Source organism: Neovison vison, chromosome 6 (assembly GCF_020171115.1).
Source record: "Neovison vison isolate M4711 chromosome 6, ASM_NN_V1, whole genome shotgun sequence".
Lineage (NCBI taxonomy): Eukaryota > Metazoa > Chordata > Mammalia > Carnivora > Mustelidae > Neogale > Neogale vison.
The window spans coordinates 203,540,707-203,562,629 of NC_058096.1; the positions used below are offsets into that span (position 1 = coordinate 203,540,707).

The window sequence follows — 21,923 nt, forward strand, 5'->3', positions numbered from 1 at the left end:
CTGCAACCCCAGCAAACAGGACCTGCCACTCCCCAGCCATGACAAAAAAATGTGTTTTTTTTTTATTGTGCCTGTGAGATGAAATGAGAGGTCCCAACTGGGCCCGGCCCACTGGTCTCCACCCTCCAATCCCAGGGGCTGCCTCCCTGGTAGGGCACTGGTCCGGACTCTCCCAGCTCAGGCCAGGCCTGGGGCCTGGTCAGTGGGTGAACTCAAGGCAGGCGGTCAAGGAAGGCCAGGAGGACAAGATGGAAGTCTTGCGGCTTGTGGAGGTAGCAGGCGTGGCCTGCATCACGCAGCTTCACCACAGAGTGGTTGGGCAGGTGGCGGAGCTGCCGCAGTGACTCTCGGGCCAGGATACGGTCCAGCTCCCCATACAGGATGAGAGTCGGGGTCTGCAGGGCAAGGCAAGGGGCTGTGATCCTGGGGCCTGACGGCGACTGACCCTCTTGCCACCTCCTTAGGAAGTCTTTCCCAAACGCCCCACCTCTTTCTATCCAGATGAGGCCATATGTCCTCCAACTGAGACCTGAGTCCTTCCCCCCCATGACTGGAGCCAGGGATAGGAAGCTGGACCTTTGGAAACCCTCCTTCCAGTACCTTCACGGCCCAGAATTGTTCCTGGGTGTAGTTCTGGGTGGAGGCGGGTGCAATGGGCACAAATCCACGCAGCTGGTGGTGGCCTCGGATCAGGAAGGGCAGGGCGTAGCGGCCACTCAGAGAGGGGCTCACCAAGACGGCATTGTGCACCTCCAGGTCTCGTAGCACTCGCTCCAGGAGCTCTGCCCGCCCTGCCTCTGTGCTTGCCTCCTTGGAAGGTGCTGAGTTCCCAAAACCTGGGAACAGCAGGAGGCACCAGCTGAGGGAGGCTGGAAAGGAACCCATGACTTCCTGCCTCCCCCTACAGTGGGGGAAGGAGCAGAGGCACAGGGCAGTACTACCCCCAAACTTCCTGGAAGCTATTTTAGGTAATAGGATAGGTCCACTAGAAAAGCATCTTTCACTCATTAGAGTGGCAAAACTAAAAAGACTGACAATATACAGTGTTGGGGAAGATGTGGGGAAATGGGCACTTTCATCCATGACTGATGGGAGTATAAATCCATGTCGCATTTTTGGAGGGTAAGGTAATATTTGTCAACATTTAAAAAAAAATGTGCATCCTCTGACCCATAATGATTCTCGGTAGCTACCCTATAGAAATTGTTGCCTCCACGCTCAAAGAAACATGTCCAAAGTTGCTTCAGCTTCATGCCTCAAGCATTTCCACTGACGCTGGAAACTCTAAATCAACTTATGTATCTACCAGTGGAGGAATGGGCAGATGTTCATAGTGACTGGCCTGCTGTATGAGATATGGTATAGGGGGAGAAAACCAAGCTGCAGAGAGATTTGCTAAGCCGACAGGACACGAGTCATGTTTCTACCCTCACCACACAATCCTGAGTATTGTCTGTCTTTCTATATAGGGAAATGCCCAGGGGGAACCCCCTGGGTACCCCCAGACTGCTGGGAGAGAAAGGTTGGCATGGTCTCTGAGGACGTCATTCTCTCTTGGTTTTTAAAGACAAGAATGATAGCATAAATCATGTGCACAGCTAAAAAACTGAAAAGCTACCTAGTTTATCATAAAAAGTCCAGTGAGATCTCTCCGTGCAAGCTCTTGGGAAGTGAGTCACATTTCTATTTCTATTTCCCATGCTCTGGGACATGCCACAGTCCACATTCTAGCTTTCAAGGTAGAAAATAAAGACACAGACCTTCTAGCATTGCCATCTTGTGTTGCAACCTGCCACTGCTTGTCCAGACGCTGGGGTTCAAATCCCCCCAACCCAGCCATACCGTAAGGCTTTTCTACCCCTCCAAGTCCTCCCTTGGGAAGCTGCCCTCTCGTGCCTGCCGAATGTTGCTTCCCTAGACCCCGGAGCGGGGGCTCTCACCTGGGAGGTCAAGGGCCACGGCCCGGTAGCCCCTCTGCGCCAGCAACTGTAGTGTGCCCAGCTGCTCCCACGTGTGCGAGTTAAAGGCCTTTCCGTGGAGTAGCATCACCTCCACCCTGTGGGCACACAGGGGAGTGTGTGTCCTTGGGGTCTGGAAGTGGGCCGCCCTTCTTTCTTTCTAGGCTTTTCCCACTGCCCTCCCAGGCCCTGAGCACCCTGAGCTAAGCTGGGGTCCCACACAGGGACTCCCCTTGGACCTAGTCCTTCCACTACACCCTGAGGTCAGCACCCACCTGCGTGACCGGTGGAGCGGCAGCACCTCGCGGTAAAAGATGGGGGAGTTGCCAGGGGTGATACCAGCCAGGATTGTGACATTGGGGCCTCCCCAGAGCCACGAGGTCTGCTCAGGGGGGCCTGGCAGCCCCACGTACAGTAGCAGCATGAGCAGCAGGCCCAGGCCCAGCAGGGCTACCTGGGACCGGCTCATGGAAGTCTGTACCACAGTCTGGAGGAGAGGAGAGGAAGAAGAGGCTGGGGCTGTGTCCCCACTAGGTCCCCTGGACCCCACCCTCAAGCCCCACCCAGAAGCCCTCAGTCAAAGGAAGAGCTCAGCCCTTGCCCTTTGTCCTGCTCTGAGCAGGGGTCTGAGGGTTCATATCCAACTATGCCACACATGCAGGGGCAAGGGCTCAGATCCCCTGAAGCCTGAGAAGGAGCATCTGAGATCTTTCTGGAGGCACACAGATGCTCAATAACCACCATCATCACTGTGCCAGCTAAAACCAGTGCTTATGACAGCCAGATCCTGTGCTTGGCCCTTCCCATACGAGGACTCACAAATCCACATAAGAACACTGGGAAGCAGATAGGATTATAGTTCTCTTCCACATGAGGAAACAGGCTCAGAGAGGTAAATTCTTTTGCCCAAAATGCAGAGTAGCAGGTAGAGGAACTGGGACTTGAACCCAGAACTGGGCTGCTAACCATCAGGCTACATTCAGCTTGCCAAGGAAGAAACCACAGGGCTGGGAGGTGAGGAATGAACTGGAGCTTTGCTGGTAGACAGAGTAGTCAGAGTCATCAAAGTGAAAGACTGGGGATGCCTGGGTGGCTCAGTCGGTTAAGTGTCTGCCTTCAGCTCAGGTCATGATCCCAGGGTCCTAGGATGGAGCCCTGTGTTGGGCTCCCTGTTCAGCAGGAAGCCTGCTTCTCCCAATGCCTGCGGCTCTCCCTGCTTGTGTTCTATCACACAAATAAATAAATAAAATCTTTTAAAGAAAATAAAAGGGGAAAGACTATGTGTAAAGCCCCATTTCACTGGCAGCATGTTTGGACAAGGTTCTTTCTTTCTTTCTTTCTTTTTTTAATCACACTTCATATAATAGTGCTTAAATCAGAATGTGTCTTCCAATTGATGGAAATACGCAGTGCTTTATCTCAGCTGATATTAAGTGGGAGGAGGGCTCATGGAGAACATCTGGGATGGAGAAAGGCCGAGGCATGAGCAGAATGAATGGGCCCAGGGAGGAACATGGTACACCTCGAAATGGAGGCTGGAGAGACGAAAGCTCCCTCACCCGACGGACTCTTGTAGTCTGGGTCCTTTGCCTGTTCAGAGGACAGACATCAGGACCCGGACCCAGACAGAAGGGTTAGCCCTACCTTTGAGACTCTGCCTTGCCACTTCCTGGCTATGCGTCTTCAGCTTGTCAGTAAAATGGGGAAAAGGATCACCTTGCATCATCCCTCTCAAATTTCCTGTGATATTTCAGGAATACAGTGGATTTGACCCAGGGCTGTCCTGTCATCATTTCTCGGGCCTAGGATGAGTACACCTGCCTTATTCACAGATTCCAGTGAACACATCTTTATTGGGTGCCAAGTGGGTGCTGGCCCAGCTGGAAACATATTGGGCACCACTCTCCTCTCCTGGGAGCTTTGGCAGTGTTTCCCAAGCCCCCAGCCCCAGATTCCCAGTCCCGGGGTGGGTGGGCAGTGGCAGCCCTTCTGGTGCCAGTGAAGAGCCAGGAGCTTAAGGAAGGAAGAGGCCGCTGTTCTCTTTTGACCAGGAACAGCAACCTCCAGAGCACCCTGAGCCTAGGCTCCCACCGGTGGGAGGATCCCCGCGGACCTCTCCTTGTGGCAAGCCTGCTGCGAGGGAGAGGCGGGACTTTGGCTGTTGCCTTGGCAACCTAGGCAGCTGGTGCACTGGACCATGGTGGGGGGAAGCTAGCCTGCAACTCAGGCAACTCAGCATGCACCAGACAAGCGTGGGGTCGGGTTGGCTGTACCCAACTAAGGTCCTTGGCATACGTGTGGACAATGACACACAGGAGTACACGCGTGCACACAAACAGTCTTGTCCCCACAGCTTTTCTTTTGCACAAGCTATTCCTGGCACGGCAGGTACAGGCAGACACACTTGGCCTGCGAGCAAGCGATCCCCTTAATTACGTATCCTCAAAACCAGCCACACAGCCAGCCATCAGGAAAGCAGACGGACACACACACACACACAGACACACACGCTTTCAAAATCATGCAGACCCTCAAATCACCAGCACACAGTCATATACACAATCCCCAAACTGCTCCTGCATACAAGAAACACGCACGTACAGGCAAACAGATACACGTAGCCTCAAAAATACACAGGCACACGTAGCTACACACCCTCAAATCACGTACACAGAAATGCGCACAGCAGACATACACAGACACAGGCGTACAGACAGACCGACATCCTCCTCAACGTAGGCACGTAGAAACAGACACACACCATATCGACACACGTGTATCCAGACCCCCGAGAACGCACGCAGACCAAAGCCCGGGCAACACACGCAAAACACACTAACACAGGGACACTCGCTGCCCCCCCCGCAGCGGCCACTCCCACAGGACTCTGCCCCAGGGCCCTGGGGGCAAGGGGCGGAGCCAGGACGGCCCGCCCCCGGGCACCCCGCAGCCTTCACTCCCCGGAGACACTTACCGGGCCGACCGGGATCACCGGGCCGGACACCCCAGCGCGGGCCCCGCCCACGCGGAACCAGCAGCCAAACAGCGCCGCGACCATGGCGCTGTCTCCGCCGCTCTGCGGGCGGCTGCGGGGACCAGGCGGCAGAGAGCGCGGCCGGGGAGGCGCGCTTGCGCAGTCCGCAGTCGCAGGCCCCCGCGCCTCCTAAACCCACGGAGGGGGGCATTCTAGGCGGTGCCCCAAAACACGTAGGCCCGGCCCACTGTCCCGATTTTCCGGATTGTTCTCAGTCCGAAGGCCAGGGGAGAGCCACCGGCTTCTTCCCACCAGGCGGTCTCTATCGTGGGTCAGCCAGTCTGTGTACAGAGGGGGTAAGGATAAGGACTGTCTTAAGGGCCGCAAAAGATGGGTCAAGCCGTAGCACAGTGTCTGGAGAGGAGGCCTCGCTGTTCAATGTCAGATGTTATAGCTACTTGGCGGCTCCTGGTCTCAGTCCAACCGCTTCCCGCACCCCTGCACATACACAGGCACACGCACTCGATCACAGCCCGGGGTGGCCTCTGGGCCTCTCTCACTGCTCTTTATGGCACCTAGCCTGCTGGCGGTATGTGGCCGAGCCAGGCGTGGCAGCCAGGCCGGTACAGGGAGGCAGCGCAGGGCCCGTAGCACTCCCTCTGTTACAGACACCCTGACAAAAAGGCAACATTACACCCATTCTGCAAGCCCAGAAACAGGTTCGGAGACGCTGTGAAAACGGCTGAGGTCACCTGGCTGGACTTTGGATAGAACCTCACCCTCACGGAGGTCCGGCTTCACCGCTTGCCCGCGCACAACTCTGGGCCTGGGCAGGGTGGGGACGCACGAACCCTTCTCCGCAAGCCTCATCGTGTGCATCTGGGGCAGGCTGCTGGGGCCGCACCCATCAGGTGGCGAGGGGTTTGGGGAAAGCGAGGCTGCTGGGACAGGAACGATCTAGCGGCAGCGACGGGCCCTGTGACGGCTTGTGGCCACAAGAGGGCGTCCCGTAGCACGGCCTGGTCTCCGCCCTCGGCTGGGCCACTTCCCCGCTTCCCAGGCCCGGGCCGCAGTCGCCGCCCGCACTCGCCTGACTCTTAACTGCGCGATCCTACGCAGCTCCCCAGGTACCGGCCCTGTGCCCCCCGCCCCCCAACCTCTCTTCTTCTGTCCAGTGAGATCCCACTCCCACCCGGCCCAAGTTCCTCCCCTTCCCATCTCGGCTCCCCAGGTCCCCTCCTCGGGTCTGCCCCCAACCTTCCCGAGTGCGCCTTACCGGGCCCAGCGAGCCAGAACCGAAGTCGGCCGAGGGGACCGAGCGAGCCGCCGCGGCGCCGATGACCGTGCGTCAGCGCGCTGGGCCCCAGCGGGTGGCGCGCCGGGTACTCCGCATTCCTTGCGGGCCGGAACTCCAAAGCCTTTCCCAGCTCTGCGTTCCAGCTTCCGCCTCTGAAAAATAGGTTTTTAACTCCAACCCCGACCCCCTCCGGCCTGCGGTGCCAACCTACAAACTGTAACAGTGCCTTGAAGAGAAAGAGGTCCATAAGCAAAATAGCTGCTTACTGTCGCTTGAGCACTTAACTGAACTCCCTCTGTGCTAGGAACCGTGTCCAGCGTTTCACATGCAGGAGCTCGTTTAATCCCATCCACCACTGGGAGCTGAGCACTATTGTATTGTATTGTATTGTGCCCCATTCGTAGAAAGGGAGAATAACAATGAGGACAATAATCATAACGGGAGCTCCATGTATTGAGTTCAAGGGCAAGCACCCTCACTTGTCAATTCTTTTTTTTTTTTTTTTTTTTAACTCATTCATTCTTGAGGTAGGTTTTATTGCCACTTATTTCAGAAGAGGAAACTGAGGCCCAGTGCCACACAGTTGAGTGGTGGAGGCATAAATAACACCTCGGTCTTCCTCATCCGAAAGCATGTGGAGAGTTCTGGCAGCCTCCTGGAGGCCCCCTTGCTACTCCCAGAGGGACCCCTGCCCTCTCTGTCCCATCGGGTAGGGGGGGTTCTGTGGCTCCTCATCAGTCTGGCCTTGGACCGCAGGTGCGCCACCAGTACAGCCGCGGTGATGGCCGGAGTGGAGCTTCATGAGGGCACCACCCAGGTGCAGGGCCAGAGCCTCTTCTTCCGGGAGGCTCGGCCAGGCGGTGGGCAGGCTGCCCGCTTCTCAATTCTGCTATTGCACGGCATCCGCTTCTCCTCCGAGACCTGGCAGAACCTGGGCACGCTGCACAGGCTGGCTCAGGCTGGCTACCGGGCTGTGGCCGTGGACCTGCCAGGTACCTCTGGGGCAAACTTCTGGACCGGGGTTGTGGGGGGCCTCACCGAGGCCTAGGCCCTGGGGCACTGGGAGGACCTTGACAGGGTGCAGTGCCCTCGGCAAGGCCCTTCCAGTTTCTCAGGTCTCGATCGGGGTGTGGTCTGGACACCGTCCCGCTGGTTCTAACCAGGTAGCCCGGGTGGTGTCTCAGAGGCTCTGAGCCTGCTTCCTCCTCTGTAATGAGAGCTACAGATTTGGGGGGTTGGCTCTAGTGAGAAGGGACTGAGATACGTGCATATGTCGTCGGTACCCAACACCTAAGAATCAGTACTTAGCCAAGTGGAATTAAAATCTTTCGACAGAGCCATAACCGTAGCCTCTGTTGGAAGCCCTAAGGAGTGAGACTGAGTCTCCTGACACATGTGGGGGCGGGGTGGGGCCTGGTGGGTGGCCAAGCCCCCAGTCACCATCCCAGGGACAAAGCCCAGAACTGGGTTCAGTGGTAGGGCAGGAGCAGCCCCAGAACGGCCGTCATAACCTGGACTGGTAGGCCCCAGCCCAAGGAGCCGAGTATGAAGGGGCAGCAGAGCTGACCTGTTCCCCTCACAGGCCATGGCTGGCAGGGTTTCAGGGCCCAAGTGTGGGCCTCCAGGCCCAGATGGGATTGGTTCAGACCATGGGTTGGGCTGATGATCTTCCAGATGAAGGTCTTGAGCTAATCTTTTGGGGGTAGGTGGGGCCTGACTCATTGGAGGGAAGGTACGTGTGCAGAGCCAGCTCCTCCACCCCTGTCCACCCTGCCAGCCCTGAGACAGGTGCCTCTTAAGCAGTTAATTCACTTAATTTTCACCGCAACCTGAAATGGCAGATACTTTTTTGTCTCTTTTAACAGATGGGGAAACTGAGCAGCTGAGAGAGGGGTGAGGAGACTTTCCTAAGGTTGCCTAGATAGTTAAGTGGAAAATTGAGGCTTGGCCCCAGCTGTATTGGACTTAAGAGACCAATCCTTTCCAGGACACTCTATGGCTGGGAGAGGTGGGCACAGACATAGAGGAAAATGCCTTGTGCTTGCCACAGATAGGATAGATCTAGGTTGCTGTAGGAATAAGCTTGGGCATACTGTGTGCTGCTGGAACCTGGCACTGAGAGATTGACCTAGGAGGGCTTCCTGGAGGAAGGGACTGTCTCTTCCATTTTCCCCATTCAATGCTCTTGTCTTTCCCACACCTGAATCCCTGCAGGCCTGGGGCGCTCCAAGGAAGCAGCAGCCCCTGCCCCTATCGGGGAATTGGTCCCCAGCAGCTTCCTGGCAGCTGTGGTGGATGCCTTGGACCTGGGCTCTCCAGTTGTGATCAGCCCATCGTTGAGCGGCATGTACTCCCTGCCCTTCCTCACGGCCCCTGGCTCCCAGCTCCGGGGCTATGTGCCAGTGGCCCCCATCTGCACTGACAAAATCAATGCTGCGGACTATGCCAGTGTGAAGGTATCCCCATGTGGGAGGCTGAGATGCCCCTGCCTTGAGCAAGAAAGGGTCCATCCTGGGGCCTTTCCTCCACTGGGGGCAGATTAACGGAGGGGTGTCTTCTTGGGGGGAGCTAAACTACCAAACTCTGCCCTTTTGGTTTACTTAGCAGCAGATTCCTGTGCCTTGGCCTGTGCTAAACTGTGTGCCAGAGTAGACAAAAATCCATGCCTTTGCCTCCAAGGAGCTGGGGCCTCTCCTACCACCCACTGGGCCAGCTTATCCCTCCCCTTCATTTGGGGTGGCCCCAGGTAGAGACTGAAGTGGTGGTGGAACTAGAGCTGACCCCCTCTAGGATGTTGGGGCTGGTGTGGTAGATCCCTGTTTACTGTTTCCCTTTCATTTCTCTAGACCTCAACTCTTATAGTATATGGAGACCAGGACCCCATGGGCCTGACCAGCTTTGAGCACCTGAAGCAGCTGCCCAACCACCGGGTGTTGGTCATGGAGGGGGCAGGGCACCCCTGCTACCTTGACAAACCTGAGGAGTGGCACACGGGGCTGCTGGATTTCCTGCAGGGGCTAGCATGAGACCCAGCCCTGCAGATGGGGGTGGCTGCTGGCCTGCCTTGGGCTCTCTCTGTCTCTTTCCTCCCTCCATGGGTTCCTGCTCATCACATACATGCAACAGGTGTGTCTGTCTATCTGGGTTCTTGTCTCTAGGATCTGTCTTCTCCTCTTCCTCTTTCTCTTGCAGTGACAGACTAAGGAGGTGAAATCAAGAGGAAAAGCCTCAGGAATCAAGAGACGTAATCTGGTGGAGGGTAATCCATTAGATGGGTTTCTCCTATAGGTTTTCCTGTTCCCTTGCTCTCCTTCCTCTCCCCTGTGCAGCCTTCCCATCCTGCCTCCAGCCTCTTCCTTGGGCTGCCCTGCAGGGCACTCACACCTCCTACTCCTGCCTCTTAGACCACAGATACATCCATGCCTACTTGCATGCTTACCCATATAGAGCCATCCATGTTCCCAGATACGACCCTTCACTTGGGAGCAACCCCATAGGTACAGGCAACTCTGGACTGACACGCACACTGTCACCTACAGCTTTGCATTGCATGCATTGCATGCAATGTTGTGCTCTCACACAAGCATTCACATGGGCACACACACCCTCCCAACCATGCAGCCCCCCACTGTCCAGGAAGGTGGGGACCCTCCTTGCAGGAGACGCTCTGCCAGGCTTAGGAGTAGCCAGCCCTGAACTCCATTCACCCACAGGTTGCAGCTGGCCCCAGACCTTGGAACCTCCGATCTCCCTGCTTTCCCTCCTCTTTCTGGGTGCTCCACACCTCCCCAGGTTATTAGGCCTGGATCTGCTCAACCAAGCTTGTTTCCTGCTCTGAGGTTTGGGGGTTGGGGAGACGGAGAGCGGAGTGGAGGTCGGTGAAATAAAGTGATGCAATTAGACCCCGCAGGCTCTTGCTGTCTCCGGAGCGCCGCCCCTCCCCCGTCCCTGGGGACCAACACGGTAGGCCCCTCCCCCACCCTGGCGGGACCAGATGGTCCCCCTGCCCTTTGTCCACCCGGCCAGATGGAGGGGAAGGGAGATTGGATTCCCCTCCCCACCCACCCACACACACATACACACACACACCCAGGTGCCAAGAGACTCAGCTGTGGGGGGAGGTGGAGGTCAGTGGGACCAGGCTGAGCCGATTACAGAGGAGAGGGGGAGGTAGATCTGTTCCCTAAAGGGTACTGTGGGGGAGGGAGAGGGCTTGGGGACCGTACAACTCCCCCCATTCTCTAGCCGAGTACACAGCTGCGCCGCGGCCCTTGCGACCCTAGCCCCAAAAAGGCATTCTGCGGGTAGCTTTGGGAGAATGGCGGGGCGGGGTGCAAGGGATCACACCGCTCTCAGGCCCCTCCTCCAGTCGGTCCGGTAACCTGTCCCGGGCGGACAAGGGCCGGGCTTCGCGGAAGCCGTGGGTGGCTGAGGGGCGCGGGTCTTGTTGGGGGAGAGCCCCGCGAGGGGATGGATGGCGCAGAAGCGAGCAGAGCCGGGAACCCGGCCGGGCGGAGGGCAGAAGTCGGGGTTCCGAGGGATCCGAGCCGGAGCCGGGCAGCGCGGGGCCTGGCGGCGGGCCCGAGGCCGAGATAGGGGCGCGGGGTGTCGGCGGAGGTCCCGGAGGGCGGCTCTGTCAGGCGGAGAGCGCAGGGGCTCGCGGCCCGGCGCGGCGCCGGGGGACCGCGGCTGGCCGGGCGCTGGCGGCGGGACCCCCCCCCTCCCGCCCCCAGCTCCCGGCGCCGGGATGAGCTGCCAGGGGAGGGTCGCCCCAGCCCTCCCGGAAGCGGCCGCCGCTCCGGGCGCACCGCGGCGCGCGGGGCGGGGCGGGCGGCTGCGGCACTGGGGCGGCTGGGGCGGGCCCGCCGCGCTGTAATCGGATCCGGGGAGGGGGCGGGGAGGGGCCGGCCGGGCGGGCCGGGGGGTGGTGGGGGGGGCGCGGAGCCGGGCTCCGGGCCGGCCGGGCTCCGCGCCTGTCAAACCCCTCATTGTTCGCAGCTGATGTCACTCGCAGTTGTGAGCGGCCGCCTCTCCCGGGGACAATGTGGGACTGAGCGGCCCAGCCGCCGCGCCGCCGCTGCCGCCGCCGCCGCCGCCGCAGGACAGCCTCAGCGAGGTAGGGCGCGGGCCGGGCGGGGCACCGCGGGCCGCGAAGTTTGGGGGTTCGGCCGGGGGGGGGCGGGGAGCCCGCGCCGGAGTCTACAGGCCGGGGTCCCGCTTTGGGATACTGGGAGACTGAGAGGAACACGCTTCCCTGTCCCACATGGGCCCAGGCCTGCACAGGTGGGGGGCGCTGCTCTGCCCGAGGAGCCCCCAGCACCAAGGAGGGCCTTCCTGGACCCGAGACCCCAGATTTGAGGCCCACATCCCACCTGCTCTTTCTGTTCTTTGGACCTGCTTTTCTCTCGACCTCTTGCCTTGGATTCTGGTTCTGCTCCATCTCTATCCCCATCAGCCATTCCCCTGCAGTTCCTGGCTCAGCACACACCCCTTCCCATTCTCTGCAGTCTTTGGCTGGGGCGTGGAGGGGGGGGCAGGCAGACAAACCTCCAGACTAGGGGTGTGTGGAGATGACAGTTTGGGACTAAGAGTGGTCCCTTAGGCTTTGTGACTCTTCAGCCCCTCAGCTCTGACCTAGCTTCTAGCTGAAGTCCTGGGGGACAGGGGGTGTCTCTGGATACTCACTTCAGCCTGGCCCTCATGCCTGCCTGGCCAGGAGAGGGAGGTGCCCACCTCCTCACTCCCCTATCCCAGGCCCGCCATCTTGAGACCTGTGGCACCCAGTGCTCCGCCCGGCTCCAACACCCTGGGGAGTGGTCTTCAAGGGGATGCACCCAGGGCCAGCTGCATTCCCTCCTCCCAGAATGTGGGCTCTTGGTCCCCTCCAAACCCACAGTGTTTACCTTCATGCTGGACCAACAGGGCATGTGTCCCTAAGGGCCCTCCTTCTCCTACAAAGAGCCCTTAGACCCCAGGGACTCTCCAGGAGCTTAAATCTTAGCTCTAGCCTTCACTCTTTCCTGGGGTTACCCTCATTCCTTCAGGGCCAGCACCTGGGACCCTGCTTTTCCCATCTGAAGGTCCCCTACTCCCTCTGGGCCCTGGAGCCCCATCAACCTCCAAAGCACCCCCATCCCAGCCCCCACCCCCCAGCCTTCATCAGCATGCAGGCTCAGGCTGCCCAAACACAAGGGGATTGTTCTTCTTGCATGCTCAGGGTGGGGGGCTGGGAGCAGGCGGCCCACACACCCTGGCAGGCCCAGGCCACAGGGAGGCTGGCTTTGCCCCGCCCTGTGTCCCCACACAGGCTCTGTCCACCCTCCCTGCTCCCATCCCTACCCCCTCCCCTCCAGCTTCCATCACCATTGCCCCATGGCATTGACCTCTTGAGAAAAGAGCTCTGAGCCGCACAGGTGGACCCCTGTTCTCCCAGCTCCGCCAGTTGCCTTTCATGTAGCCTTATAAACAAGTACTTCCCTCTCTGGGCCTCGGGTTCTGACTTTGTGAAACCCGTGCCACTCCCCAGCTCTTCCTCCAGCCTCGCTTCCACATGGGTAAACCCATTCTGGGCCCCTAAGAGTCTCAAAGCACTGCACAAATCCCCTACCCCAGTGACATGACTGCGGAGCCCCTAGACCCAAAGAAACAGCAGGAGCAGGGGCTGGGGGTACTGAGGAATGGGAACTGGGAATTCTGTCCCAGCAGATCCTGGATCTCTCATGTGGCTGGTCCCCCATGCCCTGGATCTTCTCTCACCATACTCTCTGCTTTCCTGGGACCCTCAGCCCCATTTCAGGTCCCTAAAGCCTCCAGGCCCTTCTCTCTACACACAGAGCGAGCATGGTTCTGGCTCCCGCCCTCCTGGAGGAGCTCCTACCCTCCTGGATAATAGAAAGATAGGCTTGAAAATGCCTGTTAGGGCTCCTTTGAACTGAGCTGGGGCACAGATGCCTGAGTGATTATATCTGACTTGGAAGGTTGGGAAGACTTCACAGAGGAGGTGGCATTTGAGAGGGATTTTGACAGAGGAGGATGGGCATTTCAAGCTGGAATGAGCCGGGGCAAATGTCCAGAGGCCTGGAGGTACTAGACGTGTTTTGCAGCCTGGTGTGTAGGGGGGAAGGGGTAGAAATGAGACAAGAGAAACTGACAGCAGCCAGATCATGAGGGACCTTGAGTGCCTGTCTGTGGTGATCAAGCTTTATTCCTTGGGTACTGGGGAGCCAAAGATGGCTGTTGAGTGGCAGAATGATCTGTCTCCAGCATGGAAAATCAAAGCTAGATAACTTTTTCAAGTTGGGTGAGGCAGTGAGGGGATGGGTACCAGTCAGTGGGTGGGACACAACCAAGAAGTTGTGTCCTTTCTCTTGGAGTACAGTTTGGCCTGGGCCTGACTCAGTTTCCTTTGGCTGTAAGGACTCTTGAGGGGTTGCTGAATGATGCTCTAAGGAGACTGTGGCATTTCTGACACCAGCCAACTTGTCAGCGCTTCCCTTTGCTGCTTCACACTGAGTCTGTAGGACAGCCTTGGGCCGGGAAACCAGAGGGTGGAACTCATGGACCCCACGCTGCTCCCTGAAGGCCTCTCCTCCCCGCCGACTGTCCCAAAAGGTGGCATGAATGCTGGGAGGCTATAAGGCTGAGAGGCTGGGTGCATGGGTCGGAGGATACTAGGGCATTTCTTGTGGATGGCTGGGTAATCAGGAAGGGGGCGCACACCCAGAGAAGGGAGCAGGCAGCGGAGTTCAGGATCCTTCAGTGCTGATCTCTCCATGCCCAGTGTCCACCTCCTGCCACACCCTGCTTCGTCTGATGTCCTGAGCCATTCCCCAGCATCACTGGGTGTGGCCTGCATGGCTGCTTTTGGACTAGGAGTAGGAGGCTGCTAGGTTGGAGCCTGATGGTGCTAAGGGGGATGTCGGGGGATGTGAGGTGGGAGATGAACTTGGAGACCACCCCCCACCACCTTCTCCCTACCCCAGGTGGGTCTATAAGGCCTGGTTGGTCCAGACGCTGGCTAGCAGAGCCAAGGGAATCCCCCAAGAGGCGGGCCAGTCCACTTGAGTTGCCTAGCCCCAGGAGCCCTCCCCTCCCCCGGATTGTTCTTGCTCCAGAACAAAGCCAGGGTGGACACTTGATCCCTGCATGTGGGGGGGAGCTGGCTAAGCCCCCGGCCCTTTGATTGGGCAGCTGTCATGAGAGAGAGACAGCTGGGGGGGAGGGGCAGGAAGGGGCAGCCGCCATCGCTTACACAGCTGTCACCCCCCTCCCCGCCCCCTCCAGCCTGAGTGGCAGGAAGCCAGGGACAGAAGGAGTGGGCACTGGGTCTGGGGAGGGGGCCTAGGGAGCAGGAGGGAACACCCGAGGTCAGAGGCAGAGGCCTAGTCTGAGCTTGGTGTGTTCTGCCAGGGAGCCCTGCTGACCAGAGGGGGCTGGGCACCCCCAGAGGTGAGCTGGAGGTCAGTGTGGCATGACGTGTGGCTGCCGTGTAAGTGGCCCAGCGGGGACCCAGGGCCCACCAGCAAATGATTCCCTGAAAACTCGGGTGAGGGGAGGAGGGGAGCCAGCATGCCAAATAGGGCTGCTTGTTCTTAGGGTCCCTAGGAGAGTAATTTGGGAGACCTGTGTCAGGAACTCCTGTTCTCTCCTAAAAACAGGAGAGATCTTGAGGGTCCTTCAGAACAGGAAGGACACAGAGGGACCATCACCAGCACACACACCCTCTCCCCTCCAGTCCCACACATATACATAAATAGCACAGGAGGGTAAACTGAGGTCCAGGTCAGAGGAAGGCCTGGCCAAGGTCACCATGAAATTCGGGGAAGTGGGCTCTGCTGCAGACCCAGGTATCTTATTCGGGGCAGGAACTCTAGTTCTGGCCACATTCTAGCCCCTTTGCCCTTTTCTCCTTGAGGCTTACGACCCGAAAGGCGATGGGGAAATGGTATGGGGACAGTGTCAGATCTTCCACTGCTTACTACTCCAGAGGAGCTTGTGAGCCTCAGAACATTCTGAAGATTAAGACCATGGCTTTGGGCAAGTTGTCAGTCCTTTCCAAGCATGACCCCCACGTACTAGTGAGGCAGGGGTCTTAGGAACTACTAAAGCCTGTTCCCCACCTTTGAAGAACCTCCCTCCAGGAAGAGCATTGACAGACCCAGATGGAAGAGCCAGAAAAGGAAGATAGATGAGGCCTGTGGTAGCCAGAGCCCCTAGCTAGCAGGTAGGACCATGCTGGTCCCACCATTGCCTACCTCTCTGTGACCTTGGACAGGTTAGAGACCCTCTGTTGGCATCAGGTTCCCTTCTGTTTGGTGAATTCATCTGTTCAGCTAACCATTATGTTCGGAACACCTTCTCCCGTCTGGCTCTTGGCCTGAGCTCTGGGGACACAAGGAGAAGGTGGCGGCTTTGGCTGCTGCTCTAAGGGGCTCCCGGACTTGGCTGTCCAGGGAGACAGAAACTAAGCACGTCATCACAAGTGCTTTGCTGGAGGAAGTGCGTGCAGCTGGGGGAATGTTTGCAAGGGCAGCCAGCATGAGGTTGGCCAGGATGCTCACAGAGCCCAGTCCCTGTATCCACTGTTGACCTCTGACCTCTCAAGAGCCTCTGGACAGTACTCAAGCAGAGGGAGGAGCAGGTGCTGGGGATACAAGTTACCTAGGGCTTGAGGGAACAGCGTTGTCACCCAATGGTACAGATGAAGGAACAGGCTTCATGTCATACAGTGGTTTCCTTGGGCTTCCTGAGAAAGCCAGGCTGGGAACACCCCCTTCCTACTCCATGCCCAAGCTCTGGCTAGCAAGGGGGTCCCAAACAGGGGACTGGACAGTGCTCCACACCCTTGACCTTCATTTCAGGAGAGGGTAGGGGACTGAAGAAGAAGGTGCCCAGAGGTCTCCAGAGTGCTCTAGGCAGGCACACGCATCCTTGGCTCCCACGCCCTCCTGGGCAGAAGGAATTTGCGGGATTAGGGCTTGGCCTTGGCTTAGTTTTGGCACCAGTTGGTCCCACTCCGTTTTCTTCCTTGGGTTCTGGTACCCTTGTTAGTTCCCATCAAAGCTGAGCCTTGGTGGGAGACAGCCACTGGAGAAGAGGGATTTCCAAGCAGGATTAAGGTTCAGGATTAAGTTGGGGCATGAAAAGGGGTCGGGTAGGGAGGGCTGGCGGCTGGGTTAATCCCAGAAGCTAATCTCTGTCTCCTCCTTCCTCTGTCAGTTAACGGCCTTGACATTTCCCAGCCCCCAAATCCCTTTCTTACCCATCACCCAGTCCCTAGGGGAAGCATTCTCTCCATTTCATGGGTGAGGAAATTGAGACCAGGAGCCAGTGGCCTTGTTTCTGGTACAGTGGAAAGTGTTCCAGACTGGGAATGTGGCCACTTCTTACCTCTGCAGCCAGCAGGAGAGCAGCCCTGTACAGACTGCTGGTCTCCTGACACCACGCCCCCTCGCCCCTACGTGCTGAATGAACCCTGCTCACAGCTGTCTGCAGGGATCTTCTGCTTTACTGACTGGTCCCACAGACCTGGGGCTCCCTGCCCTTGTGCCCCCTCCCCACAAGCCTTTGCCAGGCAAGGGGAAGGCTGGGGCAAGAGGACCCTCCTAGAACCTTGTTCTTTTCACTTCTACCCTCCTTTCAAGGCCTCCCCATGGCTCCCCATGGCTGCTCCAGTCTCCTGGCCAGCTATAACCCCATGTTCTCGTGGGGAGGGGTGCTGGTGGGGGGAAGGCTGTGGTCCCTGGATGCAAGTGCTTCTTATTTGAATTAACTTTTCAAACTTAATCATGCTTTCAAGGCCCAGTTCCAGGGGCCTCCTCTTCTAAGAGGTCGGAGAGGAGTCCCCACCCCAGACTCCCATAGTTAATTCTTTCTTCCAGTGTACATGGGGAAAGGGAAGGAGGGAAGGAGACCCATGGCGACTGGCTGCCTCTCACATATGTGTTCAGCTTGTTCTAATTCTCATGACTCTCGGGGTAGGACCTGGTAGTCTCTTCTTGTGGATGGGGTAGGGGGGAAGCGGAGCCTCAGGCAGATGAAATGAGCTGTCCAGGGTCACACAGCAAGTGAGTGGCACACAGGGGCATCAATCAGGGTGACACTTGAAACCGATCTATGCTGTCTCTCTTCTGTGGGAATTTGATCAGTCTGACACTGAGGTCCCCATGTAAAGGCAGGGGACCCAAAAGAGATGGGAGCTCCCCTCTAATCCCTCTTCCACTGCCCACCCCCTACCCCCACCCCCGCCCCCGCCAGAGCCGCCAGGCACCGTGGACGCACTCCTAGGCCGCTGTGGCCCCAGCCCCGCTTGACAGGATGAGCGGCTCCGATGCGGGGCTGGAGGAGGAGCCAGAGCTCAGCATCACCCTCACCCTGCGGATGCTGATGCATGGGAAGGTGAGTGGGGGCGGGGCACAGCAAGGCAGGGCGGACCAGGAACGTGAGCTCCTGTGTCCTGTCTCTGCTAGATTCCCATCCTGGTGGCCCGGGCTGGGCCTGGGGCACCACTCCCCCTGACTGTGTTCTTGTCTTGTTTGCAGGAGGTCGGCAGCATAATCGGGAAGGTAGGTGCCCAGTTCTATTCTGTGCAGACCTCCACCTGAGGCCCCAGGCCATCAGGAGGTGGTGACCGCTCCGGCTAAGAGCCATTCCGTATTTTTTCTCCCACAGAAAGGAGAGACTGTAAAGCGAATCCGGGAGCAGGTGAGGCTGGAGTTTGGGAGAGCTGCCCAGGGCATCTGGTTTGGAGGGGAGGGGAGATCCCTGCCCCACCTTTTTCCCTGCTCCCCACCATTTGGGATGAGTAATGAGTACCCTTGGAAGGTAGTTGTTTCCAGGGGTGGGCTGGGGCCTGGTAGGGCGGCAGGCAGACAGGTTCCTGGCAAGGAAGTGGAGAAGGAGCCCCACCGCCTGGCGTTGTGTGTCCCCGCAGAGCAGCGCCCGGATCACCATCTCTGAGGGCTCTTGCCCGGAGCGCATCACCACCATCACAGGGTCTACAGCGGCTGTCTTCCATGCGGTCTCCATGATCGCCTTCAAGCTGGATGAGGTCTGTGGCTGGCTGGGCTGGGAGGCTGGGAGTGGTTCCCTGGGCCGGGGCTCCACACAGGGGCTGCAGGTGGCAGGGAAGGCCAAACCCAGGGTGGGCCAGGTTCCTTCATTAGGGTAGGACCTGGGGAGGGCTTCTCCCCTTCACACCCCAGCAGGCAGGTTCTCCCACGGGAGGGGGAGCAGCAGGGGCATGGAGAGCCAAACCACAGTCTTCCTGCCCAGGACCTTTGTGCCGCTCCTGCAAATGGTGGGAATGTCTCCAGGCCTCCGGTGACCCTGCGCCTCGTCATTCCTGCAAGCCAGTGTGGCTCACTGATTGGCAAGGCTGGCACCAAGATCAAGGAGATCCGAGAAGTGAGGAGAAGGGGGATACCACCCTCAGGGAGTCCAACCCTTCCCCAGACTTACGGCATCCTGTCCCCTGGGGAGCTCAAAGCCTGGGCAGCCCTGGCCTGGATTCTGAGGGTAGCCAGAAGTGGTCCCTGTTCTCTGCTTGCAGACCACGGGGGCCCAGGTACAGGTAGCAGGAGACCTGCTCCCCAACTCTACAGAGCGTGCTGTCACCGTGTCCGGGGTGCCTGATGCCATCATCCTGTGTGTGCGCCAGATCTGCGCTGTTATCCTGGAGGTGCTTCCTTGATGCAGGGAGAGGGGACGGGGATGGGCCTGCCATCCGGCCTTGTCAGGCTCCCTAACCCTATACCTGTGGCACCAGCTGGAGGCCAGGCTGGGCTTCGGGGATGGACTGAGAGCTCCAGAATGTTGGGATGCATTTACCTGGGGGTCATAGTGAGGGTCTTGGGAACATAAGGCCCTTGGGGAGGTCAGAGGGGCTAGGGAGGGGCCTGATAGGGCCTCCCCCTTTTGTGCCTTCCAGTCCCCACCCAAAGGAGCTACTATCCCATATCATCCGAGCCTGTCCTTAGGTACCGTTCTTCTCTCTGCCAACCAGGTGAGGTGGGACAGTAGGATGGGTAGGAAGCATTCCTGGAGAAGGGGGTTGAGGTGGGGGGAGGGATGGAAGAAGGACTTGGGGGCTGGCACGGGGTGGGAGGAGTGATTGGCCAAATTGCTCTGACTTGTCACAGTCACCCTCTTTCCCCCACTTTGTCCTCACAGGGCTTTTCCGTCCAGGGTCAGTATGGGGCTGTGACCCCCGCTGAGGTGAGTAACCATAGCCCCAGGGACCCCTTCCGAAACCAGGCTTCCTCTGACTCCTGACCCTCTTTGGCACAGGTCACCAAGCTCCAGCAGCTTTCAGGCCACGCAGTCCCCTTTGCCTCCCCCAGCATGGTGCCAGGTGAGCGGCCCTGCAGAAGGAGGCAGGGGCAACCCCCCTGGGAGTGTGTGTGGGGAGGCAGGAAAGGCCCAGTGCCATGTCCAATCCCTCTTCTCCTCCCTCCCAGGACTGGATCCCGGCACACAGACCAGCTCACAGGAGTTCTTGGTTCCCAATGATGTGAGCAGAGGATGGGGTGGTTTGTGGGGGTGGTTCCTGGGATCTAGACCTGACCCAGGGTTGAATTCCACTCTCCCCGCAGCTGATTGGCTGCGTGATCGGGCGCCAGGGCAGCAAGATCAGTGAGATCCGACAAATGTCAGGGGCACATATCAAGATCGGGAACCAAGCGGAAGGTGCTGGCGAGAGGCACGTGACCATCACTGGTTCCCCTGTCTCCATCGCCCTGGCCCAGTACCTCATCACTGCCTGGTGAGTGTGGGGTAGGAGTGGTCCAGGTCACAGGGCTCAAGTGCCTGTAAAAGGCACGATTGGGGTGGGGAGAGCTGATCTCCCTTCTCTGTCTCTGTCTGGGTACGTCCTCTGTCTCCCCGAACCCTCGCCTTACCCACTCCATGTGGTCCCATCTCCTCCACACCTGTCCCTTGTGTCCTCTTTTCCCTTGTCCCTGTCTCTTTCCCCTGGGTTTCACCCTACCCCTATCTCCCCTCACTGAGTACCATACCTGCTTATCACTACTCTTCTGCCATTCCCATCCCCCCCCAGTATCCCCTCACCATTCATTATTCTTGATTCCTCTTTGCCTCTCATCTAATCTCCCCCATATTTACCCTTACTGCCCCTCTCTTACCTCCACTGTTCCCTTCATCTCCCCCCATATCCCTCTTTCCAGTCTAGAAACGGCCAAGTCTACCTCTGGGGGGACGCCCGGCTCAGCCCCCACAGACCTGCCTGCCCCCTTCTCGCCGCCCCTGACGGCCCTGCCCACAGCTCCCCCAGGCCTGCTGGGCACACCCTATGCCATCTCCCTCTCCAACTTCATCGGCCTCAAGCCTGTGCCCTTCTTGGCTCTGCCACCTGCCTCCCCAGGGCCGCCGCCGGGCTTGGCGGCCTACACTGCCAAGATGGCAGCAGCCAATGGGAGCAAGAAAGCTGAGCGGCAGAAATTCTCCCCCTACTGAGGCCGGCTGAGGCACAGGCGCAGGGGCAGGCAGGACCACCGGTAGGGGGCTGCCTCTGCACCCTCCCTGCCCAAGGAGACTCCACCCTGGGGTCCCAAATGCCACTAATGCCCAGACGCATGGATGCACCCCCCCACCCAGCCCGGGTCTGTGGGAGTTCCTCCTCTTGGAGTGGGAGCAGCTTCTGGCCCAGGGTCTGGGAGCCGCAGCCGCCCCAGGGTACGGGGCTCCACCCCCTGTAGCTCTATGCTTGGATGCAGGGAACATCCTTAGTGCCCCCACTTCAGAGGGTCACTCATGCACTCCCCATCCCTTAGGGCTTCCCAGCCTACTGGCCCCCCTGTGGGGATCAGGGAGGAGGGCCGGGGGTGGGGGTGGCTGGGGGCCATGCTTCTCTCCCCACCTCCCTGCAGATTCCTGCTGCTTCCACTGATACCCTTTTGACTGGAATGGACTGGCTGGGCTTGGCAGAGGGCAACCCAAAGAGGGGACCCTGCCGGCAGCTGGGGGAGTGGCATGGAGGCAGGGGCCGAATTCTCAGCAGCAGACACTCTGTACAGTTTTTTCAATCCCTGTTTTTGAATAAATATTCTCAGAGACCAGGAAGCTGTGAAACATTGTGGGTGTTGGCAAAACCTCCAGAGAATGGGTGTGGCCGAGTCCCCAGAGGACCCCATCTGTGAATCCACCATTGGGTCTTGGCCCCTTCCACATGCCAGTTCTGGGGCTTCAGGGCCCTTCTGCATCCTGTTGTCCAGCCTCCTGCCTCTGGCACCGCACTGATCCAGTTGCCTTCTGGGCATTTCAGAGGCTGGCAGAGGTGTTCCAGTATCTTTGTCCCACCTCTTCCTGGTGCAGATGTCGGGAAGTCCTTCTGAGTGTCTCTCCACTGGTTCCTCCTGCTGTGGCTGTTACCTAGATCTTGCCCTGCTTCGTCCATCCCTTTGGCTGTAAGCCCTTAGGGTCCTCTTCATGGTTCAGCCCACCTCCTCTCCTTCCTTGGGCTGGGGACTCTCCATGAGTGTCCAAACCACCTAAGCCGAAGGAGCCCTTAGAGACAGTCCAGGGTACAGATGGGAACACGGGTCTGGCTAAGAGTAGGTCTGTATACAAGACTCTGCAGAGTAGGGATCCAGAACCCAGGATTCCTATCTCCCAGAAGCCTCTTGGTAGGCTGCAGGCCCCCTTTCCCCGGTTCCGGAGCCAGGAATCCAGACAGGAC

The 21,923-nt window shown here is 58.6% G+C and overlaps 3 protein-coding genes across 5 annotated transcripts; 2 read left to right on the top strand and 1 right to left on the bottom strand.

Moving 5' to 3' along the window:
• Positions 1-35: 35 nt before the first annotated feature.
• On the bottom strand, positions 36-6,475 carry ABHD14A (abhydrolase domain containing 14A). Of its 2 annotated transcripts, none has more exons than XM_044253461.1 (5): positions 6,209-6,475; positions 2,234-2,445; positions 1,941-2,056; positions 601-836; positions 36-395 (listed from the first exon to the last, which is right to left on the bottom strand). In XM_044253461.1, the coding sequence occupies exons 2-5, from the start codon at positions 2,425-2,427 to the stop codon at positions 213-215; spliced, it is 729 nt and encodes a 242-aa protein (XP_044109396.1). In that variant the 5' UTR covers positions 2,428-2,445; positions 6,209-6,475; the 3' UTR covers positions 36-212. The 2 variants fall into 2 exon arrangements, with proteins under 2 accessions (XP_044109396.1, XP_044109395.1); XM_044253460.1 differs by lacking the exon at positions 6,209-6,475 and adding an exon at positions 4,933-5,051.
• ABHD14B (abhydrolase domain containing 14B) lies at positions 5,974-10,131 on the top strand. Its single transcript, XM_044253462.1, has 4 exons — positions 5,974-6,059; positions 6,986-7,221; positions 8,444-8,685; positions 9,076-10,131. The coding sequence occupies exons 2-4, from the start codon at positions 7,011-7,013 to the stop codon at positions 9,253-9,255; spliced, it is 633 nt and encodes a 210-aa protein (XP_044109397.1). The 5' UTR covers positions 5,974-6,059; positions 6,986-7,010; the 3' UTR covers positions 9,256-10,131.
• Positions 10,132-11,174: 1,043 nt separating this feature from the next.
• On the top strand, positions 11,175-21,107 carry PCBP4 (poly(rC) binding protein 4). Of its 2 annotated transcripts, none has more exons than XM_044253463.1 (13): positions 11,175-11,345; positions 17,486-17,626; positions 17,770-17,793; positions 17,900-17,932; positions 18,162-18,278; positions 18,503-18,634; positions 18,780-18,908; positions 19,158-19,232; positions 19,400-19,444; positions 19,517-19,580; positions 19,687-19,739; positions 19,822-19,991; positions 20,413-21,107. In XM_044253463.1, the coding sequence occupies exons 2-13, from the start codon at positions 17,546-17,548 to the stop codon at positions 20,699-20,701; spliced, it is 1,212 nt and encodes a 403-aa protein (XP_044109398.1). In that variant the 5' UTR covers positions 11,175-11,345; positions 17,486-17,545; the 3' UTR covers positions 20,702-21,107. The 2 variants fall into 2 exon arrangements, with proteins under 2 accessions (XP_044109398.1, XP_044109399.1); XM_044253464.1 differs by having other exon boundaries at positions 20,610-21,107.
• Positions 21,108-21,923: the final 816 nt, after the last annotated feature.